This window comes from Artibeus jamaicensis, unplaced genomic scaffold (assembly GCF_021234435.1).
Source record: "Artibeus jamaicensis isolate MK-2021 breed Jamaican fruit bat unplaced genomic scaffold, CSHL_Jam_final contig_384, whole genome shotgun sequence".
In the NCBI taxonomy this organism is placed as follows: domain Eukaryota; kingdom Metazoa; phylum Chordata; class Mammalia; order Chiroptera; family Phyllostomidae; genus Artibeus; species Artibeus jamaicensis.
In genome coordinates, this window is record NW_026521810.1 from 639,678 (window position 1) to 663,844 (window position 24,167).

General features: G+C 40.6%; 1 protein-coding gene across 1 annotated transcript in view; it reads right to left on the minus strand.

The window, feature by feature from the left end:
• Window positions 1-286: 286 nt before the first annotated feature.
• RFX8 (regulatory factor X8) overlaps window positions 287-24,167 on the minus strand; it is a 115,028-nt gene continuing 91,147 nt past the window's right edge. The window contains 11 exon segments of the mRNA XM_053664531.1: window positions 287-342; window positions 553-645; window positions 648-675; window positions 6,658-6,728; window positions 6,731-6,954; window positions 7,206-7,396; window positions 15,251-15,367; window positions 19,309-19,396; window positions 20,066-20,078; window positions 21,495-21,601; window positions 21,603-21,631. Coding sequence (XP_053520506.1) covers window positions 287-342; window positions 553-645; window positions 648-675; window positions 6,658-6,728; window positions 6,731-6,954; window positions 7,206-7,396; window positions 15,251-15,367; window positions 19,309-19,396; window positions 20,066-20,078; window positions 21,495-21,601; window positions 21,603-21,631 — 1,017 coding nt within the window.

Here is a 24,167-nt window from a genome sequence, read left to right on the forward strand (position 1 = left end):
TAGAAAGGCCCCCCTCAAAAAAGCAACAGAGGCAAAAATTATTCTCCAAATTAGTTTATACTTTTCATCAAAACCAACTCCTTGAAATAAATATAAACATAAAACAATGTTACATCTATTATGTAACATAAAATCTTTTTTCTTATCAATAAAAGTTTTAGCATGCAATATATTTTTAAGAATAACTGGGATGGAAGTAAAAAACAGAAAACTGTACTTGAACAATAATTAAATAAAATTTTTAAAAGATGTGTGTTTTTTTCATGTCCTATTCAAATAAATCACCTTAATTATTAGCACTGTTTTCCATGAAATTAATATTTTCAGAAATTTGGGGTATATGTGATATGTAAATCACAGGTTTTTAAAAAATATTTTATTTATTTATCTTTAGAAGGGAAGGGAAGGAGAGAGGGAGAGAAATATCAATCTATGGTTGCCTCTCATATGTTCCCTGCTGGGAACTGGCCTGCAACCTGGCATGTACCCTGACTGGGAATCGAACCACGATACTCTGGTTCACGGGCCCACACTCAATCCACTGAGCTACATCAGCCAGGGCTATCACAGGTTTTTTTTTAAATCCATCTTTTAGTGTCATGAGGGCTTCTTGTCCCACAGGGAAGAAAAATTTGACAGTGCTTTATTCTTGTCCTCTATCAATACATGGATGAGCTACAAGAAGGAAATGTTTAAAGGAAAAGATAAAAAGAAAAAGTAACAATGTTTCCTGCCACAGGACCCACTATTTGAATTCTTCTACTATACCCTCACCCCTACTTTGGGAATCTTGTGGATTTATTTCTACCACAGATTCTAATTTATCAGGGGGAATGTTCAGGGTCTGGTGAGGCCTTCATAGAAGGAATCTCCACCTTGGGATGGTGCAAGAGAGGCAGGTCATGGGGAGTAGGAGCACATGGACTCTCTTTAAGAAAAGGAATGGGAGTCTGCCTGCTGCTGTTTGTGAGACACTGATTGCAAAACAACACTCTCCCATTAGAGATGTGGGAGACTCAGTTGTGAAAATCAAGAGGCAGACTGTGAAACATCCATGGCTTTCCATGTGGCTGTAGTACTCATCTCTCTGGCTGCTTTCCAGATGGATACCAATTCTGCATCCTCATCTGTTCTGAGCTGACATAACTGGGTAAAATTCTCACATAGACCCTCCCTCCACCATCTATTAAATATACTAGTAGGTAAGAAGGGGAAATATGTAGAAATGATCATTAATTAAATTGACATTTGATTGTGTAGTAATGCATTTGAAAGGTTAACAGATTCCAGTATGAGTTGAAGTACCAGCTCTCAGATAAGTCTTCCTATCAGAGGAACAAGGGATAAATGCCATACTTCCCTTAGCTCTGAGGGTACTCAGAAGATTGGCAAATTCTTGTACATGATTACTTTTAAAAAACAATGGAGATATATTTTTTTAGTCTGTTTCCATCAGTAAGTCCCCAACAAGCTAATATTTTTTACCAAAGTGTGCACAAGATAACCTTCATGAAAGTACATTTCTCATCCTTTCAATAATACCATCATCACCATTTTAAAGATGTTTTTCATTTCTCAAAAAAGATTTTCTTCACCTTTACCCTATAGCTGAAGAATCACTTTTTAATTGTTTTACTATGCTTTAATCCTTGAGTTACATGACCTAAATATCATTATAATTTTTTACTTCATTCTGAAACACGCCTTGGCATATGACTATTTTGAACATTGCTAGAATATAGAAGAGTGACAAATGACTATGGTTTTTGAAATGCTGACTTCAGTTCTTACTGCACATGCAGGCAGTGAGTGGCAATTGTTCAAAGATTAAGCCTAATACAGATGTGCAGCTGAATGGGGCATTGACTTGTGGCAGACGAGTGCAGATGGGGGACAGAGGGTCATGCCTTTTTGTTGATGATAAGTGCAATGCTAAATAATGAATACAATGAAAATTAAGTGAGCATAATTTTTGGCATTATTGCTAATTCAGCAGGCATTCATCAATAGGAGCAGGTTTAATTAATACCTAATGCATATTACCTTAGATTATCTGACATTAGCCTGCTTGTAATGCTTTATTATATAGTCAGTTAAGTATTTAACATCTTCTCTATTGTCTCCACCAATTAAATATACAGCCACGTACCTCTTAACTATTAGGGATATGTTCTGAGAAATTTGTTGTTAGGAGATTTCATCCTTATGTGAACCTCATAATGTGCACTTGCACAAACCTAGATGGTATAGCCTACTACACAAGTAGGCTGTATGGCATAGTGAATTGCTCCTGGACTACAAGGCTATATAACATGTTACTGTGCAAAACAACATGAGATTAAATCAAGTATGAGAATCAAGAGTTACTGTATGAAGCTGCAGCCAGTGTGACACACTATGTTGTCATATAGCAAACTTTGTTTTATAAGTAGAAAGAGTACATTCTAAAATAATGATGAAAATGTAGTGTAGTAGACACATCAACCAGTAACAGTCACTTATTATTATTATCCAGTATTATGTCCTATACATAATGGATGTGCTATGCTTTTATATGACTGGCAGTGCAGTGTTCTGTACACCAGTATCACCACAAACACGTGAGTAATGTGTTGTGCTATGAAGTAATGTGTTGTGCTATGAAGTCATTAGGTGATAGTAAATTTTCAGCTCCATTATAATCTCATGGAACCACTGTTGTATATGTGATCCATTGTTGATGAAAATGTCATTATGTGGCACATGATTATAGGTCAAACCCCATTATTATTAATTTAAAAATTTCCAGGGGGTTGGGTAGAGAATGTTATGGAAAGATGCTCAGGTTATGAGCTTTTGTTGTAGAAATAATAACAATGACTAGTAGTTGTGAACACTTACTATGCTCTACAAATGTCATGCTCTAACAATAATAATTATTTTATTTAAACTTCATAACAGCACTATGAGATTAGATATTAGAATACCACTTTGTAAATAAGGAGACTGAGGACTGGATAAATTAACTAACTTTCCCAAGTTTCTCAGCTATTAAGTGAAAAATGTGGAGTTTAAACATAGGAAGTTGTATACCAGAACTGCCCAGTTATTTCTCCAAATGATCAGACTTGAAGATATTTTTCATGTATTCCTAACTCAATGATTTTAGAATTAAAACACATGGAAGTACCTTTGGAGAAAGAAAAGGTGTTAGAAAAGGATAATGTCAGAAGATATATCGAGGTTTGAATTCTTGCTCTGCCTATTATTGCAAGGTGATCTTGGGAACATTATCCCTCAGGAGCTTCAGTTACAATATCTGTGAAATGGAGCAATGGTAACACCATCTTGTTGGGTTGCTGAAATAATGCCTTTAAATGAATAGCACAGGGAGCTCATGTGTCTGTTCTTCACCCACTTCCAAATATGGCCAAAGAGGTAAAAGTTTTTCCCAATTATCTTGGTGACTAAGGGGCATCTCAAATTCTCTACAGCCCTAGCTCTTGTTGCAGCCTGTAAATAGGGAGTTCTGCACTGTTGGAGCTAAATGTCCAGCACAAATGCTTGCCCTGTTAAGGCTCCACAGAATGTTTCAAAGTGTTCTCAGTTGAGCTTCCCACTGTCCAGCCTTTGTAGTGTCATGTTGCCAAGATGGGATATATTCTCCAGAAGGTCAGAAAGCAAGGAGAAACATTCTCTTGGGCACAGGTTATCCAACTGGTCCCTTCTTCAGATTTAATGGGACCTCCTCTCTGTCAAGAGCCCTGAAACATCTGCTGGTGAGTGGTACCTTAACTGCCTCTAAGGAGGCCAATTTCCTCCCACCTCCATCCCCCTGCCATTGGGTCTCTGATTAGGAGGTCAGTATTTAACTGTTTCAAGCTTCATCAGTCTTGTCAGCTTCATACACACAGTCTCAGAAGAGGTGAGTTTCTTATTTACAGACACATGTCTGAATCTATTGCATCAAGGTCATTGAAGGCACCTGGATTTCTGAATTAACTACAGCAAGGTAAGACCAAATACTGACAAGAGAATTACTAAAACTGGGACATGCATTTCCTTTGCTCCTGACTATGTTATTTTTGTTGAGCATGGTGTCTTTTTAGAGCAGCAGTGCTTGTATAGGTTCTCTGCACTCTGCAGAACTTAGAAACAGGGTTTGATGAGGAAGGAGAGGTCCCTAAAAGGTTCTTGTCATTTTGAGGACTATAGTGCATGAACAGTTTCAGGCTGTGACTCATCCCATGGCCATGACCACTATTAGCCCAAGTCAAAGGCAACACCTTGCCTTTAATTATCTCCTGTTGGGACCTGCCCTGCCTGGTTTCAGAAGCTGTAATCCTGGTTTCTAAGGCTGAGTGAGAGACCTTGGAACCCTAAGCCACTAATGAGACAAAGCTAATCTCCCTGGCAGGGGCACCAACTCTGCCCCTTTTACTTCACCCTGCTTGGCCCCAAGCAGATGACCAGTTAGCCAATGGCGGGTAAGATTTCTCAAAGGAGGGATGATCTAAGACAGGCATGGTCATGAAGGGGACCTCAGGGAAGGACTTGGGGGGCTACAGAAAAAGTGGGTATGTACCCTCACCCCTGACATAGCCTGAGTTCTCATTCTGTCTGCAAGAAGCCTCCTAATCTCTTGGCTGCCTTACTTTCCCTGCTTGACCTAAGCCTGAAACAATGCCAGCACAGGGTGCAGCCCTGTGCTGGAAAGGGCGGGTTCCCTGGGATGATCAGTCCTAAGAAAGTGTGCATAAAATGCTGTGAAACCTGTTTTGCTAATACCCTCAATTTAAATGATAAGGGTACAAGCAGGAAATGAGTTTGTTTCCCCCAAAGTTTTATGACCCTTTAGCTATCTGACCCTGACTCTAAATAAGCCCTCATAGTTCTTTGAATGTTATCTATTGTTTGATCACTACTTCCTGACAATGATTGATGAGCTTTACCTGTATTCCTATGCAAACTAAACCCAATAAAAACCTATTGAGAAACAGGCTCCTGGCCCTTCTCCTTTGAGAGATTGGTTGCCCACCTTTCCTCCCCAAGCAGATCAGGTCTTGGTAGACTTATTCTCACTAGTGGCAGATGAGGTGGGGGGTAGGCTCTGCATGTGGAGCCCTCTCCACAGTCTTCTACTAAGCACCTCTCATCTGTTCATAAAGGGAACTCATGGGTGCTGAAGAGATACTATGTAAACTGGCTAAACTTCCAAACATAGATAGAGAAGTTTCAGAAATTAATACCAGGAATTTTCTCAGAAAAATAAAAATTGACCTGCCTTTTGACCCAGCAATTCCACTGCTAGGATTATATCCCAAGAATCCTAAAACATCAATATCAAAGAACGTATGCACCACAATGTTCATAGCAGCACAATTTACAATAGCCAAGAGTTGGAAGCAACCTAGGTGCCCATCAGTAAATGAATGGATCAAAAAATTGTGGTACATATACACAATGGAATTCTATGCAGCAGAGAGAAAGAAGGAGCTCCTACCCTTTGCAACAACATGGATGGAACTGGAAAGCATTATGCTGAGTGAAATAGGCCAGGCATTGAAGGACAAATACCATATGATCTCACCTTTAACAGGAAGCTAAACAACAAAACAAACAAGCAAATAGAATAAAAACAAAGACACTAAAATAGAGAACAGGTGGGCAGTGACCAGAGAGGAGAGGGAAGGGAATTTAAGGGGGAAAATGGGTAGGGAGTTTGAGGAACAAGTATGAAAGACACAGGGATGAGGACTGGGGGGGGGGAATGGAAGGGAGGTTGGGAGATGGGGCAGGGGGGACTGGGATGGGAGAAATAGACAAAAAATGTACTTGAAAAGTAATTAAATAAAAATTAAAAAAGAGAAAAAATTTTGTAAACTTGCCACTCCCTCCAATCAGTGGAGGTGTTTCAGTTGCTTACTACGTAAATCTTGGCATTCAAGTACCTATCTTTGATGTCTAAAACATGTGTTTTACTTTTCTTGGAGCACAGATCATCTTCTTAATGTTGTGGAATAAGAATGGACTTGAGATCAGGAAGGCCAGGGGTCCAATCTCTGTTTCACAATTTACTTACTGTATGACTTTGTACAAGTAATTTAGTTTCTCTGAGCCTCAGTTTTCTCATCCATGACATGAAAATAATCAGAATAGATGCTATGTAGTATTGTATGGCTTCATGATAATGTATATAAAGTGCATATATAATAGGTGTTGGCTAAATAGCAGTCCTTAATTTTATATCTTTCAATATGTATCCCAACTCCATATTTCCAAAATCATTTCTATTCACATTGTTCAATGTTTCCTTTCTTTGAATGCCAGAGGCATTTTCAGTGCATAACACTCAGTATAGTGGTTAGTGGCCAGTGGCCATCTATTTCTTAGTTAGCCTAACCATGTCAAGGAAGCTCTGGGAGGGCAGCACCCAGGCCAGTCACATATTTGTCACCTCTAATCATTCAAGTGCATATTAATGCACCCCAGGTTGAGTTGAGCAGTGACCAACAGATACACTATTATTATCATGCCTAGCAAAATCACTTAAAACAAGGATCATTCTAGAACCCCATGTCATTGATTGGACAATGTGCTTATTATGGGTTTATTAACCACCTGGTAGTTTTTAATGCCCTTGAAAAACTGACCAGGAGTTAGGGCCCTAGTATCTACCTTATTGCCTGTGACAGTGTCCACCAGGAAGCCCAGAACCCTGAGGACCATGCTGCCCATATCCACAGACACTGGCTCTGGCTCAAGAATTTCAGAATCACCCAGGCTGGGCTTTCACACTCCTGAGATGATGCAGTCTCTGGAAGGTGGCAAGGTTTGGGGTGGACAGCAGACTGGTCATTTGGTAGCATCTTCATGATATTTCCCACACTGTCTTTCTCCTCTTCCTCTTCTATGCCTGACTGCAGTATATGAATCACATATTCCCAAAGCAACAAATGAACAGATGTCAGGACCCTACATTTAAATAACAACCCAAAATAAATAATTATATAAACAAAAACAGATCAATGAGAAACTTAATTTTTTGAGGCTTTAACTCCTATGTACTAGACGCTCACTCCTATAACTGATTCTGAGGGGTTCTGGGCAGAGTACATCACCTATGTGGCTGACATTCCATATCCACAGAACCCCAGCAAGGTGACTTTTGGACAGAATGCAGAGAGCTAAATAGCCTGAGCCATGAGAGGAAACTTAAAACCCACCTGGTGTGAGATGGAGCAAATCCTACAGAAATTCCCAGAGCAGGGGACTTATGCCTTCCCATGAGTGGCATGCAGGGAAGCAAAGGAGAGGGTGGAGGAAGGTGCAGGCAGAGTGCAGAGGGGTCCCACTGCCATTTGTGATGCTGCAAATGCAGCCCCTTCCCCTGCTTCAGTCTGTGTAGCTGCAACTTCTGATGAGTGAAGTGTGTAAGGGAAAGAGGCTGGTGTTTGGCATAGAGAGACATCCTCTCACGTGGGCCTGTCACTGGGGAGATTGTGTAGGGGAGACAGTAGGGCAAGCTGACTCATCCGACTGCTTTAAATCCTAAGGCCTTTGGTCTTCCAGAAAAAAGGATAATTAATGTTCAGCTAAGAAACAGAGGAGATCTGGCCTATTATAATTGTTAAGAGACTAATTTTTAATTGATGTAAAACCACAAATCTTATACAAATATAAAATGAGCATGAATGAATGCAGGAACTAGTAAGCTGTTGCAACTAGTTCAGTGGAGAATTCAAAATATCAACATAGACAGTAGAGAATGCTGGCATTAATTTACAAATAGATGCAAAAGGGATTCATCCTTGGGGTGGTAATCATTGCATCCACTTGATAGCACCAGCATGCATTTCTGGGGAGGACTACCATCTGTATTACTATTAGTTTCATATAAGGTACAGAGTTGTAAAATAACTCAAAGATAATGACATGTGGAAACAACTCAGAAGGGGTGCCCAACATTTTTGCTCACATCCAAGACTTTTATCTATTTCACAGCCCTTTATGATGTGTATTCATTGATGAAATATGGTGAAAGATGCTGGCTTGGTGGGATGGCATGATCTGGTCTGGAAAGAGCCTAACAATTCCTGGCCTGTTTAATCTTGGAAACTATGGTCCAATTGATGAGGAAAAACAGCTGGTGTTAATACTTTGACTTCATATGGAGGTCTAGAGAAGGAAGTCAGGGAAAAGCAACAACTACAGGACTGGATTTCTTTCCATGATTGCATGTGAATGTATTTTATCACTTTAGTCTGGAAGACCATTAGCCTAAAGCAGAGTCAATTTGGACATCATTAGAGGGGAGAGCCTCACTACAAATGATTATCACCAATAGGGCAGCTTACAACAACTCCTGAAAGAGCTCCAGAGTGTTTGTAAATCTCACCTAGAGTAGGACTTGTCTTCTCTTCCTATTCCGCTTGCCTACTGTGAGGGCACCAAGCTGCACCCCCTGGAGCAGGGCTCCTGACCCTGCTTAGTGTGTAAGCATGGTGAGAAGACTTTGTCTTTCCCCTGCTCTATGCCCCATGCCCAGGAAGGTGCCTAGGACTTTGTAGGAAGACAGTAAGTATTTGTTGAGATGAATGATCTTTTCCATGGGGCTGTGGTGAACCTCTAAAACTGCTACACTGCATCTGAGCCATGGTAGTAACAAATGTGACCTTCCCTGATAGAGAAAGACCATCTATTTGACCAGAAAGTTTGCAAAATGAATACTACTTTACTTTTTTGACTGTACATTTGTGACTTTGTCAATTGTTATCACTACAAGTGAAATATGAATGTCCCCAAGAACCCCTTTTTTTTTCAGATCTCACTCATCTTTCTTGGTGTTTTCTCAAAATGTCCCAAAGCACATAATTCAAAAACAAGGGGATGCTTCCTGCACACCCAGGAATGAGGAATGGGAAAAGTAGAGTGGTTCAACTGTTTGGCAGATTCTTCTGTTGCCAATAAAAAAAGTGTTATAGCCCTGGCCAGGTGGCTCAGTTGGTTGGAGCATCATTCTATACACCAAAAGGTTGTGGGTTTGATGACTGCTTGGGGTGTGTAAGAAAGGCAGCGAAACAATATTTCTCTCATACATTGATGTTTCTCTCTCTCCATTCCTCTGTCATTAAAAAATTGATAAACATATCCTCGAATGAGGGTTAAAATAAATTGAAAAAAAAATTTATTTAGTTATCTTTCAAGTACAGTTTTTTGACTATTTCTCCCATACCAGCCCCCCCACCCCATGCTCCCCATATCCCTCCCATTTCTTCCACCCCCCTTAGTTCTAGTCCCTGTGTCCTTCATACTTGTTCCTCAAAATCCCTTCCCTTTTCCCCCCTTAAATTCCCTTCCCTCTCCCCTCTGGTCACTGCCCCCTTGTTCTCTATTTCAGTGTCTTTGTTTTGTTTTTTTTTTTTTCTGCTTGCTTGTTTGTTTTTTGTTTAGCTTCCTGTTAAAGGTGAGATCATATGGTATTTGTATTTCAACAGCTGGCCTATTTAACTCAGCATAATGCTTTTCAGTTCCATCCATGTTGTTGCAAAGGGTAGGAGCTCCTTCTTTCTCTCTGCTGCATAGAATTCCATTGTGTATATGTACCACAATTTTTTGATCCATTCATTTACTGATGGGCACCTAGGTTGCTTCCAACTCTTGGCTATTGTAAATTGTGCTGCTATGAACATTGTGGTGCATACGTTCTTTGATATTGATGTTTTAGGATTCTTGGGATATAATCCTAGCAGTGGAATTGCTGGGTCAAAAGGCAGGTCCATTTTTAGTTTTCTGAGAAAATTCCATACTGTTTTCCATAATGGTTGTACCAGTCTGCAATCTCACCAACAGTGAACTAAGGACCCCTCTTCCCACAACCTCTCCAATATTTGTTGTTGGTTGCTTTATTTATGATAGCCATCCTGACCAGTGTAAAGTTGTATCTCATTGTGGTTTTAATTTGCATCTCTCTGATAGCTAACAATATTGAGCATCTCTTCATGTGTCTCTGGATATTCTATATGTCCTCCTTGGAGAAGTGTCTGTTTCCATTTTTAAATGGGTTAGATGTCTTCTCAGAGTGGAGTCCTGTAAGTTTTTTGTATATTTGGAGATTAAACCTTTGTCTGAGGTATCATTGGCAAATATGTTTTCCCATACAGTTGGTCATCTTTTTATTTTAATACTATTTCCTTTAGCCACGCAGAAGCTTTTTATTTTGATGAGATCCCATTTGTTTATTCTTTCCTTTATATTCCTTGCTTTAGGGGACATATCAGTAAAAATGTTGCTGCGTGGAATATCTGAGATTTTGTTGCCAATGTTCTCCTCTAGGACTCTAATGGTGTCACAGCTTATATTTAATCTTTTATCCACCTTGAATTTATTTTGGTGTATGGTGTAAGTTGGTGCTCAAGTTTCATTTTTTTGCACGTAGCTGTCCAATTCTCCCAACACCATTTGTTGAAGAGGCTATCTTTACTCTATTTTATGTTACTGCCCCCTTTGTTGAATATTAATTGACTGTAGAGAGTTGGGTTGATTTCTGGGCTCTCTGTTCTGTCCCATTGGTCTATGTGCCTGTTTTTATGCCAGTACCAGGCTGTTTTCATTACAGTGGTTTGTAATACAGTTTGATATCAGGTATTGTGATCCCTCCTACTTTGTTCTTCTTTCTCAAAAGAGCAGCTGCTATTCGGGCTCGTTTATGATTCCAAATAAATTTTTGAAGTGTTTGTTCTATGTCTGTGAAATATTCCATTGGTACTTTAATAGGTATTGCATTGAATCTGTATATTGCTTTGGGTAGTATGGACATTTTGATGATGTTAATTCTTCCAATACATGAACAAGGCATATGTTTGCATTTGTTTGTGTCTTCCCTGATTTCTTTCTTCAGTGCTGTGTAGTTTTCTGCATACAGATCTTTAACCTCCTTGGTTAAGTTTATTCCCAGATATTTTATTTTTCTTTTTGCTATATCGAATGGGATTTTTTCTTTGATTTCTGCTTCTGCTGATTTATTGTTAGTATACAGAAATGCCTTTGATTTCTGGATATTGACTTTGTATCCTGCTGTTTTGCCAAACTCATTAATTAGTTTGAGCAGTTTTTGGGTAGAGTCTATAGGATTTTCCATGTACACTATCATGTCATCTGCAAACAGTGACAGTTTTGTTTCCTTCTTTCCTATTTGGATGCCTTTATTTCCTTTTCCTGCCTGATGGCTGTGGCTAAAACTTCTAATACTATATTGAATAGAAGTGGTGAAAGTGGACATCCTTGTCTTGTTCCTGATCTTAGTGGAAAAGCTTTTAGCTTTTGCCCATTGAGTATGATATTGGCTGTAGGTCTCTCATAAATGGCCTTTATTATATTGAGGAATGCTCCCTCTATTCCCACTTTGCTGAGTGTTTTTTATCATAAATGGGTGCTGTACCTTATCAAAAGCTATTTCCACATCTATTGATATGATCCTGTGGTTTTTGTCTTTGCTTTTGTTTGTGTGATGAGTTACATTTACTGATTTGTGAATGTTGAACCATCCTTGCATCCCTGGGATGACTCCCACTTGGTCATGGTGTATAATCTTTTGGATATATTGTTGGATGCGATTTGCCAATATTTTGTTGAGGATTTTAGCATCTATGTTCATCAGCGATATTGGCCTGAAGTTTTCTTTCTTTGTTGTATCTCTATCTGGTTTTGGAATTAGGATGATGCTGGCTTCATAAAAGGAGTTTGGGAGTTTTCTATCCTTTTGGATTTTTTGGAATAGTCTGTGCAGAATGGGGGTTAGCTCTTCCTTAAATGCTTTGTAGAATTCTCCTGTAAACCCATCTGGTCCAGGGCTTTTGTGTGATGGGAGTTTTTGATTATTGCTTCAATTTCTTTTGCTGTTATTGGTCTATTCAGGTGTTCTACTTCTTTTTCATTGAGTGTTGGGAGATTATATTTTTCTAGAAATGTGTTCATTTCCCCTAGGTTCTCACATTTCTTGGCATACAGTTCTTCATAGTAATTTCTTACAATCCTTTCTATTTCTGTGGTATCAGTTGTAGTCTCTTCTGTTTTGTTTCTGATTGTGTTTATTTGTGTCCGTTCCCTTCTTTTCTTGATGAGCCTAGTTAAAGGCTTGTCTATTTTGTTTATCTTTTCAAAGAACCAACTCCTGGATTCATTGATCCTTAGAATTGTGTTTTTAGTCTCTATGTCGTTTAGTTCTGCTCTGATCTTGGTTATTTCCTTCCTTCTACTTGCTTTGGGCTGTTTTTGTTGTTGTTCCTCGAGTTCTAGCGGGCGTAGAGTAAGGTTGTTTGTTTGAAATGTTTCTATCTTCTTTAGGTAGGCCTGTATTGCTATAAACTTCCCTCTCAGGACTGCCTTTGCTGTGTCCCTTAAGATTTGGGTTGTTGTGAGATCATTTTTACTTGTTTCCAGAAACTTTTTGATTTCTTCCCTAATTTCATTCTTGACCCAATGTTGTTTAATAGCATACCATTCAGTCTCCATGATTTTGGGTGTTTTGGGTTTTTCCCTTTGGGGTTGATTTCCAGTTTCAGTCCCTTGTGGTCAGAGAAAATGCTTGGTATGATTTCAATATTCTTGAATTGGTTGAGGCTTGTTTTTTGTCCTATCATGTGGTCTATCTTTGAGAATGTTCCATGTGCATTTGAAAAGAATGTGTATTTAGCTTCTTTGTGGTGAAGAGCTCTGTATATATCAGTTAGGTCCATTTCATCAAGGGTGTTGTTTAATGCCGCAATATCTTTGTTGATATTTTGTTTGGAAGATCTGTCCATTTTTGATAGTGGGGTGTTAAAATCCCCCACTATAATTGTGTTGCTGTCTATATCTTTCTTGAATTCCTCTAAGATTTTCTTTATATATTTGGGTGCTCCTATGTTGGGTGCATATATATGATGTTAATGTCTTCTTGTTGGATTCTTCCCTTGAGTATTATGAAGTGACCTTCTGGGTCTTTCTTTATGGCCCTTTTTTGAAGTCTATTTTGTCTGATATGAGAATTGCTACCCCAGGTTTTTTTCTTGTCCATTTGCTTAGAAAATTTGTCTCCAGCCTTTCACTTTTGGTCTGTGATGATCTTTTGTCCTGAGGTGGGTCTCTTGTAGGCAGCATATGTGTGGGTCATGCTTTCTTATCAATGCAGCTATTCTGTGTCCTTTGTTTGGAGCATTTAATCCATTTATATTTAAGGTTATTATTGATAGATACTTATTGATTGCCATTTTTGTACCTGTGTTCCTCTCTGTCTGTCTCTTTTCCTTCCTTTCCTTAAAGCAGACCATTTAGTATTTCTTGTAGAGCTGGCTTGGTGGAAGCATATTCTTTTAGACTTCTTTTGTCTTGGAAGCTTTTTATTTTGCCTTCTATCTTGATTGAAAGCCTTGCTGGGTAAAGTAGCCTTGGTTGTAGGCCTCTGTTTCTCATTACTTGCAATATTTCTTGCCATTCTCTTCTTGCTTGGAGTGTTTCCATTGTGAAGTTAGTAGGTAACGTTATTCGGGCTCCCTTGTATGTTACATCCTGTTTCACCATTGGTGCCTTTAAGATTCTTTGTTTGTAGTGGAGTTTTGCCATTTTAATTATGATGTGTCTTGAAGTGGGCCTCCTTGCTCTCCTCTTGATTGGAACTCTGTGTGATTCTTGGATTTGTGTGACTTTTTCTCTCATCAAATTAGAGAAATTTTCTCTCATTACTCTTTCGAATACATTTTCTATCCCTTTTTTAATATTTTATTTATTTATTTTTAATAATTTTATTTAGTTATTTTTCAAGTACGGTTTTTTTTTCAATTTCTCCCATTTCAGCCCCCCCCACCCTGTGCTCCCACCTCCCTCCCATTTCTACCCCCCTTAGTTCTCGTCCCTGTGTCCTCCATATTTGTTCCTTCAAATCCCTCCTCCTACTTTGAATTTAAGACTATACTTTCAGGGATCATTTCTATAGTTCGTTTTCTATCTGTTCTTCTTCTTCTTCTTCTTCTTCTTCTTCTTCTTCTTCTTCTTCTTCTTCTTCTTCTTCTTCTTCTTCTTCTCTTCTTCTTCTTCTTTCTTCTTCTTCTTCTTCTGGTATTCCTTTTATTTGGATATTATTACGTTTCATATTATCTTGCATTTCTCTTAATCCCTCTTCATTCTTTCTGAGCTTCTTTTCCCTTTCCTGTTCTTTCTGTGAGATGCTTTCTACTTTGTCCTCCAACTCAATAATCCAATCTTCTGTCTCATCTACCCTATTTTTAATGCTTTCTACTGTTTTTTTCAATTCAGAAATTGTATTCTTCATTTCCTCTTGGCCCTTGCTAATAGTTTCCATTTCCTGTTTCATGTTGATATAGTTCTGAATGAGATCATTGTAGCTCCCCTGTAGTTTCTGGTAGCTCATTGTGAGCTCTTTGAACTTCCTGATAACCAGTGCTTTGAATTCAGTATCTGATAGTTGACTTGCCTCTATTTCATCTAACATTCTTTCTGAGGGTTCCTCCTTTCTTTTTGGGGGGAATTGTTTCTTTGTCTTCCCATTGTTTGTGGGACTCTTCTTGTTAGCCTCAGCTTCTTAGATTAATCTGTTTTGACACCCTGGGTTTATGGTGTAAACTTTTGTGGTGTAATGCCTGTGAATTTCAGTGGTGCAGTGTCTTTTGGTTATCCTGTCATTCTCTGCTTCCACCTACTCAAATATGCAGCAACTTTTGGCTTCTCTCCTACTGCAAAGTGCAATTTGTCTCTCTGACTCTACTATTGGGAGGCCTCTTCTATGGGTCCAGCTCTGGTCTTTTCATATATTCAAGGTGATTGTGACTCTTGTGGGTAAAAGAAAGAAAAGACAAGGAAAGAAATAAAAGGAAGAGAAAAAAAGGGTAAGGGAATGGAAGAAAGAGCAATAAGTTTAGAAAGAAAAGAAGAAGGAATAAAACAGGAAATCATCTGGTTCCTCTGTGACCGTCGAGGTTTCTGGTCCCTTATTTTCATATAAGCTTTGGCAACTGCTGGATTGCTGGCTTCTCCTCCTCTGATCTGACAGGTTTCTCTCACTTTTGTACTAGGAACTGGTATCTGCTCTGTCCTGCTTCATCGCCATCTTGAAAGCCCCCCAAAATAAGTTTTTTAAAATGATTTTCTGTGTCTATGTTGTATTTTACATGAAAAGGTTAAAAGAAGACTGGATTCTACGTAGAAATATGAAAAGTTTTTATGATATAATAACATTTGAAGGTAGAAAACAAGTGATTTGCATTCTCTGACTTACCAAAACTGTCTGTCTATCGTAGAGGGTCATGTCTTTGCTCATGGTGGTGGGAAGGAAATTCCATCTTAGCTGGGAGCTGGCAGCCAAGTTGAAGAACTCCTCTTTTCTTCTGCTTGGCTATTACATTTTTGACAAAATGAAGATAAGCATGTTTTCAAATGCACACATTTGTTAGGGACAGACATGTTTAAGTGGAGAAATAAGAGGAAGAAGAAATGATAAGGTGAGAAAAGAGGCAGTGGCACACCAACCCTTCTCTGGTCTTGGTTCATTTTGTCTAGAGATGAGTCCAGGGCAGAATGATGTAAATTATCTGAGGACCAGAAGGTCCCAACTGTGTGTCCAGCAGAGTCAAAGCCATCTGACAGCTTCAATGACACTTAACTGAGCACCAGTGGGATGCTTCTACATGCAGACAAAGAGACTCTCAATGTATATTGAGAATAGCCTTGAACCACACTTTAAATTAATTACAGCCAATGGAGTCATGAATTTCACATGCATGTGTTGGGAAGAATGACTCTAAAGACTCCCTAAGTCTTATCATAGGCATGTGGTCTACCTACTGGCTCAACCAAAGTCTCTGAAGAAGATATGGAGAGACTGGCTAGACATGAGGACATGCCCTTTCTCATCTTTCCTTGTCTTCCCTTCTGCCTCAAATGAAACCCGCTGAATGTACAGGATTGTCCTAGGCTTCGGGTACATGGGGATTCTTTTCAGTAGCAACATCCCACGCGACTTCTGACCACCCAAGCTAGTGTTTCTGATCACCTGAAATGGGGCTCCAGGAAGGAACCATGCATTCAACAAACACAAGTACATTTTCTAAAAAGCATTGAAAGCAGTAGCTCTGGTGGTTGGTGCTGTCTGCATAAATGTTTGTATGTGAACCACAATGACCATTACTCTGCTCACCACTAGTGTGGCATTCAGGGTCTTACATTTAGAAATTCTCCTGGACCCAACTACATGAGAACTAGAGGTCCTGCAGTGTTTCATATGCTCATTGTGCCCATGTTGTTCTCTTGGGAATATTGTCTTTTAATGTTATTTTCATCTTACTGATGTGAATTCTGTCCAGTGGGGTCCATATGTTGTGGATGCAATGAACAAATTCACACAGGCTACCAAAGTTCTATAGAGAAAAAGGGATGGTGTGGCCACTCTCTCAAGGGGAGAGAGTCCTGACCCCTGCCTTGGCAAGCTTTTATTGGCTTTCTAATAGCATACATCAAAGAAGGTTCTCATACATTATGCTCAGGTTTGCTTTAGGTAATTACTTTTTACAGATAACAAAAGAAAGGATGTTACTGATTACTTACTAGAGATTAACAAGGAAAAAATGTTGCAAATGCAAGGGAATGATAGCAGTAATTGGTCTGGTTACACTCTGTCCTTGGGAGAACTAGCACAGACTTCAGGAAGTTACTTAAAAATATGCAGTAAGGATTTTTTTTCTTCAACTCAGGGTGAGGGAGTTTTAGCAAAAGCAAGTCTCAAAGCAGCCTAGGTATAATGCAGGCCTGGTTTCCCACGGGGGAGCCAATCCATGCCTATGGGCTTTCCAATAAGGCTGGGCTACATTTGCCATTGCCAGGCAGATCGGTTCCCTATATTTCCCCCCTTGTTTTTAGTTAGGACTGCTATAGATCCCAAAAAGCTTGCTACTTGCTGATCTCTTTCATGACTCTGGGAAAATATTTGGCAAATGTATAGAAGTGTACAAAGCCTTATTAGAATCAGCAAACAGCCAGCAGCTCCAAAGGCCCACATTCTCAGGTTAAGTCCATCAAACTAATTGTTTGGATTTAGGCAGCGGACATTATCATAGAGGGTTTGAAAAACCTCCTGCTTGGTCAAGCATTGAACATCCTGCAACTGCTGATGCAGCTCTAGCTGCAGTTTATCAATTAGTCTCTTTAAGTTGACAGAAAAAGCCCCTCTTAGGTGATGTTGAATATGGCTCCAGGAGTGCTGGCTGGAGTTCCACTGGAGTGGGGTAACACACAGCCTGGAGAATCCAGGGTCACAGGTTAGCTGTTGGCAAGTCACTAATGCATCTTGGTGCTCAACAATCCAGTCAAGTACTGATTAAACTGCAGAAAGGTGAGTCAGGATCTCTTGATCAATCTGGGCCTGTTGAATCATTCCTAAGGTAGTACTGGTTAAGAGAACATCAACAATATGAGCAGTTTGAAATGAGTCAACTGAGGGTGGCAGTTGCCATGGCAGCAGTAGCTGCAACAACTATAGCAGAGAAAATGAATGCAATTAGGGTGCTGACCTTTTTAAGGAGCATAGCGCATTGTGAAGTGCCATTATGCCATTGGGTTCCTCACATTCTCTGTTTACATCAACTGGCACCAATATTTGAGTTTGTCTTCTAACTATATAAACTGTAGTGAGGTTTAGCTAAGTAATATTGATATGGGGAAGGCAGCTGGCATACACAAAGCCAACAGGGACATGCAGAGAATAAATTTTTGCCAATTCATTATAAAAGACCTGGGCTGTCCCTGAGGTTGCTAAAATCAGGTAGGGGTAAGAGGTATAAACCATGACCCAATCTTGTTCTGGAGGATCAACCTGGCAGCAACATCCCAGAACACCATTAGGGTTACAACCAATTTTTATATACAGATGCTTTCTAGTAATAAAAGGCAAGCCCATTTTCCAAGAGTTATAATGCCACAGGCTAGTGTGGTTAGGAGAAACTATTCTGATAGTAGGTGCCCCGGTGCTGGGCCTCTCCCACCACACATTAATATATAGTTGTTGAAGCTGAGTTGGAACTATTGTTGTATCAGGCTTAGGTAATATTCTCCAGTTAGCTCCCCAATTCTCTATTACAAAAGGACTTTTTGGGAGAAAAGCAATGGTGGCATTCAGTTCTTGGCATAAAGACCAGAAGACTGAATCTTTATGGCTAGTGTCTAAGGTACAAGGAGGAACCAGAGTGGGATTGGAAGTATGGTAACCCCCTTATGGGTAGGTAGGTCAACTGTGGCTACCATGGAAAGCTGATAGTAATTACTGTGTTGCTCTTTGTCTGCAGCATAAAGTTTCTCTTTTAAAGGGAAGCACAAAGTGTTAAGAAGGACAGAAAAACAAACTGGTAAATGTTCAGCAACATAAACAGTATTTTTTTGGTATGGGTAACCAGTGCTTGCTTTCTTCTAGTGGGCCATCAGGGGGCATCCACACTCCTCTGGTCCATACTCACTGTGCCCATGTTGTTCTCTTGTGAATATTGTCTTTTCATGTTATTTTCATCTTACCCACCTTTTTCATCCTAATTTAAATTTTACCTCCTTCATCAAGGCCTTTCATAACTGCCTCAGCCTGCAGAGGACAAGCCTCAAGGGTGGAAGGCCACTGGCTACCTTGTTTGGGTCTAAATTTTTAATGCACAGCCCCAACTCCCTGTCCAACCACCCACTATGGGCCCACTGGGTCAAGGATGCTGTGGCTTTCTCTAATGGCATTTTCAGATCTGAAAATGCTGATGCAGATTGTGGTGATGATTGATCCAAAGGACCCTGCTGAAGTAACTCCCAAGTGGAATATTGACCAGAAGAATCAAATCCACCCACATTCTATACTAATTTGTCTTTGATTTTGTAATATCAAGCTCAGTGCTTTACCAGGATGTTTCTGCAAAATACCCAGACAAGTACTGTTCTCCCCAAACAGAGAAAACCCCTCCTCCTCCTATACACTTGCTTGGTACACACATACACTCACCCATGGTCACCTGCACACATGTTCACTTACCCTCACCTGGCTCATTACACATTTACAGACTTATCGCACACATACACACCCAAGCACACATATGCTCACCATGTGTGCTCACCTGCAAACACACATGTTCCTGCCTTGCTACAGGAGTGAGACACTACTTTTCTGTCCTTAACATCCATACTAGACTTGACACATTTCTGGCCACAGAAAATTCTTTTTCATTCAACCAGGTCATGGGTACTCAGTGCTATCATGTAGCTAGAATGATCAATACTCACGTCTTCTCTTTATAAAAAAATATGGTTATGTACCTAGAAGATGAACATTTGGAGATTTGAAGACAGACAATTCTGAAATACATTGAGGTCTGTTGATGTCCCCAGCAAAGAAATTAAACTGCTTAAACTTGTAAAAAGAAACAAAACAAACAAAAAGATTGCTAGTGACACAAAAGAGCTTCACTGTAGGTATTTTTATTCTAGGTAACCCGAGGGACAAAATTTGAACAATAGTACAAACACACTCCCTGTGACCTCACCCTCATTTTGAATACAAAAGATGCATTCTAAGTCCAGATTTGTCACCTCTGTGGTTATCTAGTCCAAATTTATATGAAATGATTCGTAGGAACCACATCTGTCACTTGTCGAAGTGGAAAGAAATATTTTGAAATAATAGCTACACTTTGTAATTAATTACACAGACTTGGTTTCAGATGAGCTCATTGCATGATACAGGCATGACCTTGCCTATTCTTGTCATTTTCACTAAAGTGTAATTTATTAGTGTCTTTTAATTGATGGTGAACATTAAAACTGTTGAGGAATGTTCACTGACTCGCCTGGGGTTACAGACTCAGTACAGACATGCAGGGTGATGCCTGAGCATGTGTGACATGGGGAGTTGAGTCCTCTACCTGCACGGCCAACACTGAGAGCACGTGAGTCAGCCTTTCATCTTCTTTTTGGGTGCCTCTGGGTACCAAGAAGAGTGTAGAAAACCCAGTTGGTTGCCATGACCCTGGCTGAGGCATGGCCAGAGTTCATGTGATAGATCTTCCAGGTATACCTCAAGCATTTGTCTGCCATGTATCAGCAGGGGCTACTAGCATACCAGGTCCCTGCTGGCTCTCTTTCCTCTTGAAAGGTCACCCAAGGATGACAACAGGCCCACAGGAGCCCTCGGCAGGAAGGCAGGCCTCTTCACAGGCCTCTTGGGGAGAGGCCTTATGCTTTTATGGGGCCCCAGGGCTTGGGCTGGGGGCAATAACCAGGTTTGAGAAACCACATAAGATTTCTATAGAAGCCAGTACCTCAGAAGGGGGCTCATTGGACTCCTACTAACCAACATTGCTCTCCATAGTTTTGAAGCATGTTGGCTTAGGTGTCCAGCCTTTAGTTGCTGGTTTGATTGGTAGGGTAATATCTAGGGGAGGAACTAGGATTTGGGATAGAAGCAGGGGAGATAATCAAGGGATGAGAGAATAGGGTGGGAAGGGAAGAGGTGGGCAGAGGCTGCTTACCAACAAGAATGACCAATGTCAATATTTCCATAACTGGTACAAGCATACCAAAGTTGGCCCTATTTCAAGGTCAAAGAAAGACAACAGGATAATTTGTGGTGTTTGTGTCCCTTGCTGAATCCCTGTGCCATCAACTCATGAAATACTGAAGTACTACCATGTGCCAGCACTATGTTGGGTGGACTAAGATGATAAGACACAGGTGATACCTGAAGAAACTTACAAGTGCTGGGGAGGCAATTTATGTATAGTGAGTGCACCAGGATGAGTTCAGGCCCACAAGGAAGAAACTTCTAAGCTTCCTAGGGCATCCTGGAAAGGGCAGATATGGGAGCATAGCCCCCAGGACACCTCTCAGCCACCCTCAGACAAAAGCCTAGAGACTGGCCCAGAATGTGGGAGAGGGGCATAAATGTGCAGCCTCCTTCCTCAAACAGCTCTCCTGTTGTGTTGCCCAAAGTGAGGAGCTCCCCACCCCCAATGCATGCAGCCACACTGTTGGCCAGCTTGTGATGCTCTTTGTGACAGAGTTTTTTTTTTTTAATAATCACCATTATCAGATAGCAAAGGGCAAGACTATCCACATGCTTCATATCACTTGTTTGTAAAATAGTGAAATACAGTAAAAGCACCATGGTTTGTATTGTTAAAAATAACACTTGCTGATTCTCACAGTAGTGCCAGCAGAGTCTGGCAGGGCAGAGAGCTAACTCAATCCAATTCAGACAGGAGAGAAGAGACATGTTGAATCTGTGCATGTATAAGAATAATGCAGATTTTTTTTTCCTACAAGAGACATTCCAGGTTGATTTCCACAATTACCTGGCCCCTGAAGGAGCAGATAAATGATAATATCAAAGAGTAAATTATGTTCTACTTCTATTAATAAATTCCTAAATTAGTGCAGGCTATGCCACCAGCCACATACATGCCACATACTCCATCCAATAAAGAAAGCAGAAGAGGGAAGGTTACATTTCATTTCCCAGCTTTCCAGGTCACCTATGCTGCTCAGGTTCCTTGGCAGGGCTTCCTTAGAAACATTCATGATACCTTTCAGGTTTGATTTCAGAAGGCTGACTCCTATTATTTCTCAATACCATTTTAATAGTCTAAGTATAATGGGTAAACATAATACTCAATTAAATCTTGTCATTTTACTTTTGCCTAAACCCCCGGTCTCCAAATTAACAAGATTTTTTTTTTTTTTGCTGTTGAGAAAAGATGTGGATTTGGGTATTACCCATTAAAATAGAATTCTTAGTAATAACTAAAATGTTTGAATTTCACATATTTTAGAACTATAATGGAGACTTCCGCCAAGATGGAGGCATAGGTGGATGGGCCGTGCTTTCTCACACAACCAAGTTTAGAGACAACTGAATATTAGCAACAGAAAACACAGCCAGAACATGGAAAATTGAACTTTTCGGAAGTCCGTTAACAACAAATTCTTCAGCCTGACCAGTAAGGGCCGAAACCAGCGGCTGGTGAAGCGGGGTTGCACAGGAGGACTCGGTCAGACGGACTCAGGCGTGCGGAATCCAGGCGCGCTGGAATCCAGGCGCAGGGTTGGACCTAGTGAGCGACCGAGCGAGCAACCAGGGGAGCGACCGCAGGGGAGACTGCGGGGGAGAGGTGCTGCGAGTTGACTGTGGTCGCACATTTGTGTGCTGGTGGACAGGCGAGGGAGAGGGCGATTGGACCGGCCCGGCGGGTCCCCGCAGCTAGCGGCAGGGAGAGTGCCGCCATATCCCTGCTCTGACCCCACCTCCACATACAGCATCATAACCCAGCAACTCTGAGTGGCCCGGCCGAGGTCAACCACCTAAGGTGCTCCTCCTCACCCAGCTGTGAGAAACAGCAGAGGGGGTCGCCATTTCTCTGCTCTGACCATGCCCGCACATATAGCGTCACAACCCAGTGACCTGGGATTCCAAGGCGCCGCTTCTCACTCTTAAAGGGTGCAAACAGACCAAAAATAGCACAAGAAGATCTCAAAGCCCCAGAACCTATAGATCTAAGCAATGAAGAAATAGCAAAACTCTCAGACGCACAGTTTAAAACACTGGTGATCAGGATCCTCAAAGAACTGGTTGATTATAGCCACAAATTAGACAAATACATAAAGGCGAAACTAATTGAAATTAATGGAATTGCACAGGACACCAATAGCAATGAAAAGGAAACTGGGACTCAAATCAGTGGAGTGGACCAGAAGAAAGCAAATAATGGCCAAACAGAAAAGAGTGAAGAAGCAAGAATTCAAAGAAATGAGGAGAGGCTTAGGAACCTCCAGGACATCTTTAAACGCTCCAACATCCGAATTATAGGGGTACCAGAAGGGGGAAAGGAACAGCCACCAGTGGAAAACTTATTTGAACACATAATAAAGGATAATTTCCCCAATCTGGCAAAGGAAATAGACTTCCAGGAAATCCAGGAAGCTCAGAGAGTCCCAAAGAAGTTGGACCCAAGAAGGAACACACCAAGGCACATCATAATTACATTAGCCAAAATTAAAATGAAGGAGAGAATCCTAGAAGCAGCAAGAGCTAAGGGGACAGTTACCTACAAAGGAGTCCCCATCAGACTGTCAGCGGATTTCTCAAAAGAGACCTTACAGGCAAGAAGGGGCTGGAAAGAGGTATTCCATGTCATGAAATCCAAAGACCTACAACCAAGATTGCTCTATCCAGCAAAACTTTCATTTAGAATGGAAGGACAGATAAAGTGCTTCTCAGATAAGATCAAATTCAAGGAGTTCATCATCACCAAGCCCTTATTATATGAAATGTTAAAGGGACTTACTTAAGAAAAAGAAGTTAAAAAACATGAACAGTGAAAGGACAACAAACTCACAGTTATTAACAACCACACCTAAAACGAAAGCAAACTAAAAGGACTGCTAGATCAGGAGTGGAAACATAGAAATGAAGATCTCAAAGAGGGTTAGCAACAGGGGAGTGGGAGGAGGAGAAGGGGGGAGAAGGTACAGAAAATAAGTAGCATAGATGGTAGATAGAAAATAGAAGGGGGGCAAGAATAGCATGAGAAATATAGAATCTAAAGGACTTGAGACACATGGTCATAAACTAAAGGGGGAGTAATGGTGGGGATGGGGGGTAGGGTGGAGGGGAATGAAAGGGGGGAATAGAACAACTGTAACAGCATAATCAATAAAAAAATTTAAAAAAAGAACTATAATGGAGTGCAGCCAAGGCCCTTTCAACAAAGAATTTGAAATGGGGTTCAAAAGTTGGGGTGTCTAGGAAATATGGAAATATAGGATATCCCCACTCCCACAAGTCTTGACTGGGGAATGGGACAAATGGAGCAGGGCCACTGAGAGTTATCTTGCTTATCAACAAGTCTAGCTAGGGAGATGGGCATAACTTTGACCCTTGAGTTAACTGGGAGGCAGCTCCCCTTACAGTGTGTAAGTGAGAGCTTAGAAATGGTTTGCTCCATGTCAGGGGGCCATGCCTGCCAGGACTAATATGGCAGCCAAGAAAGGCAGAGAATACTAGAGTGCTGACAGGTTTAGCCAGTTGTGGGAGGAGCTGGAAATGGGGTTATAGAGGAAGATTCATGCTGGGATTTAAACCTAAGCGCAGCAACCATACTGGTTCTAACCATGTAGTTTTG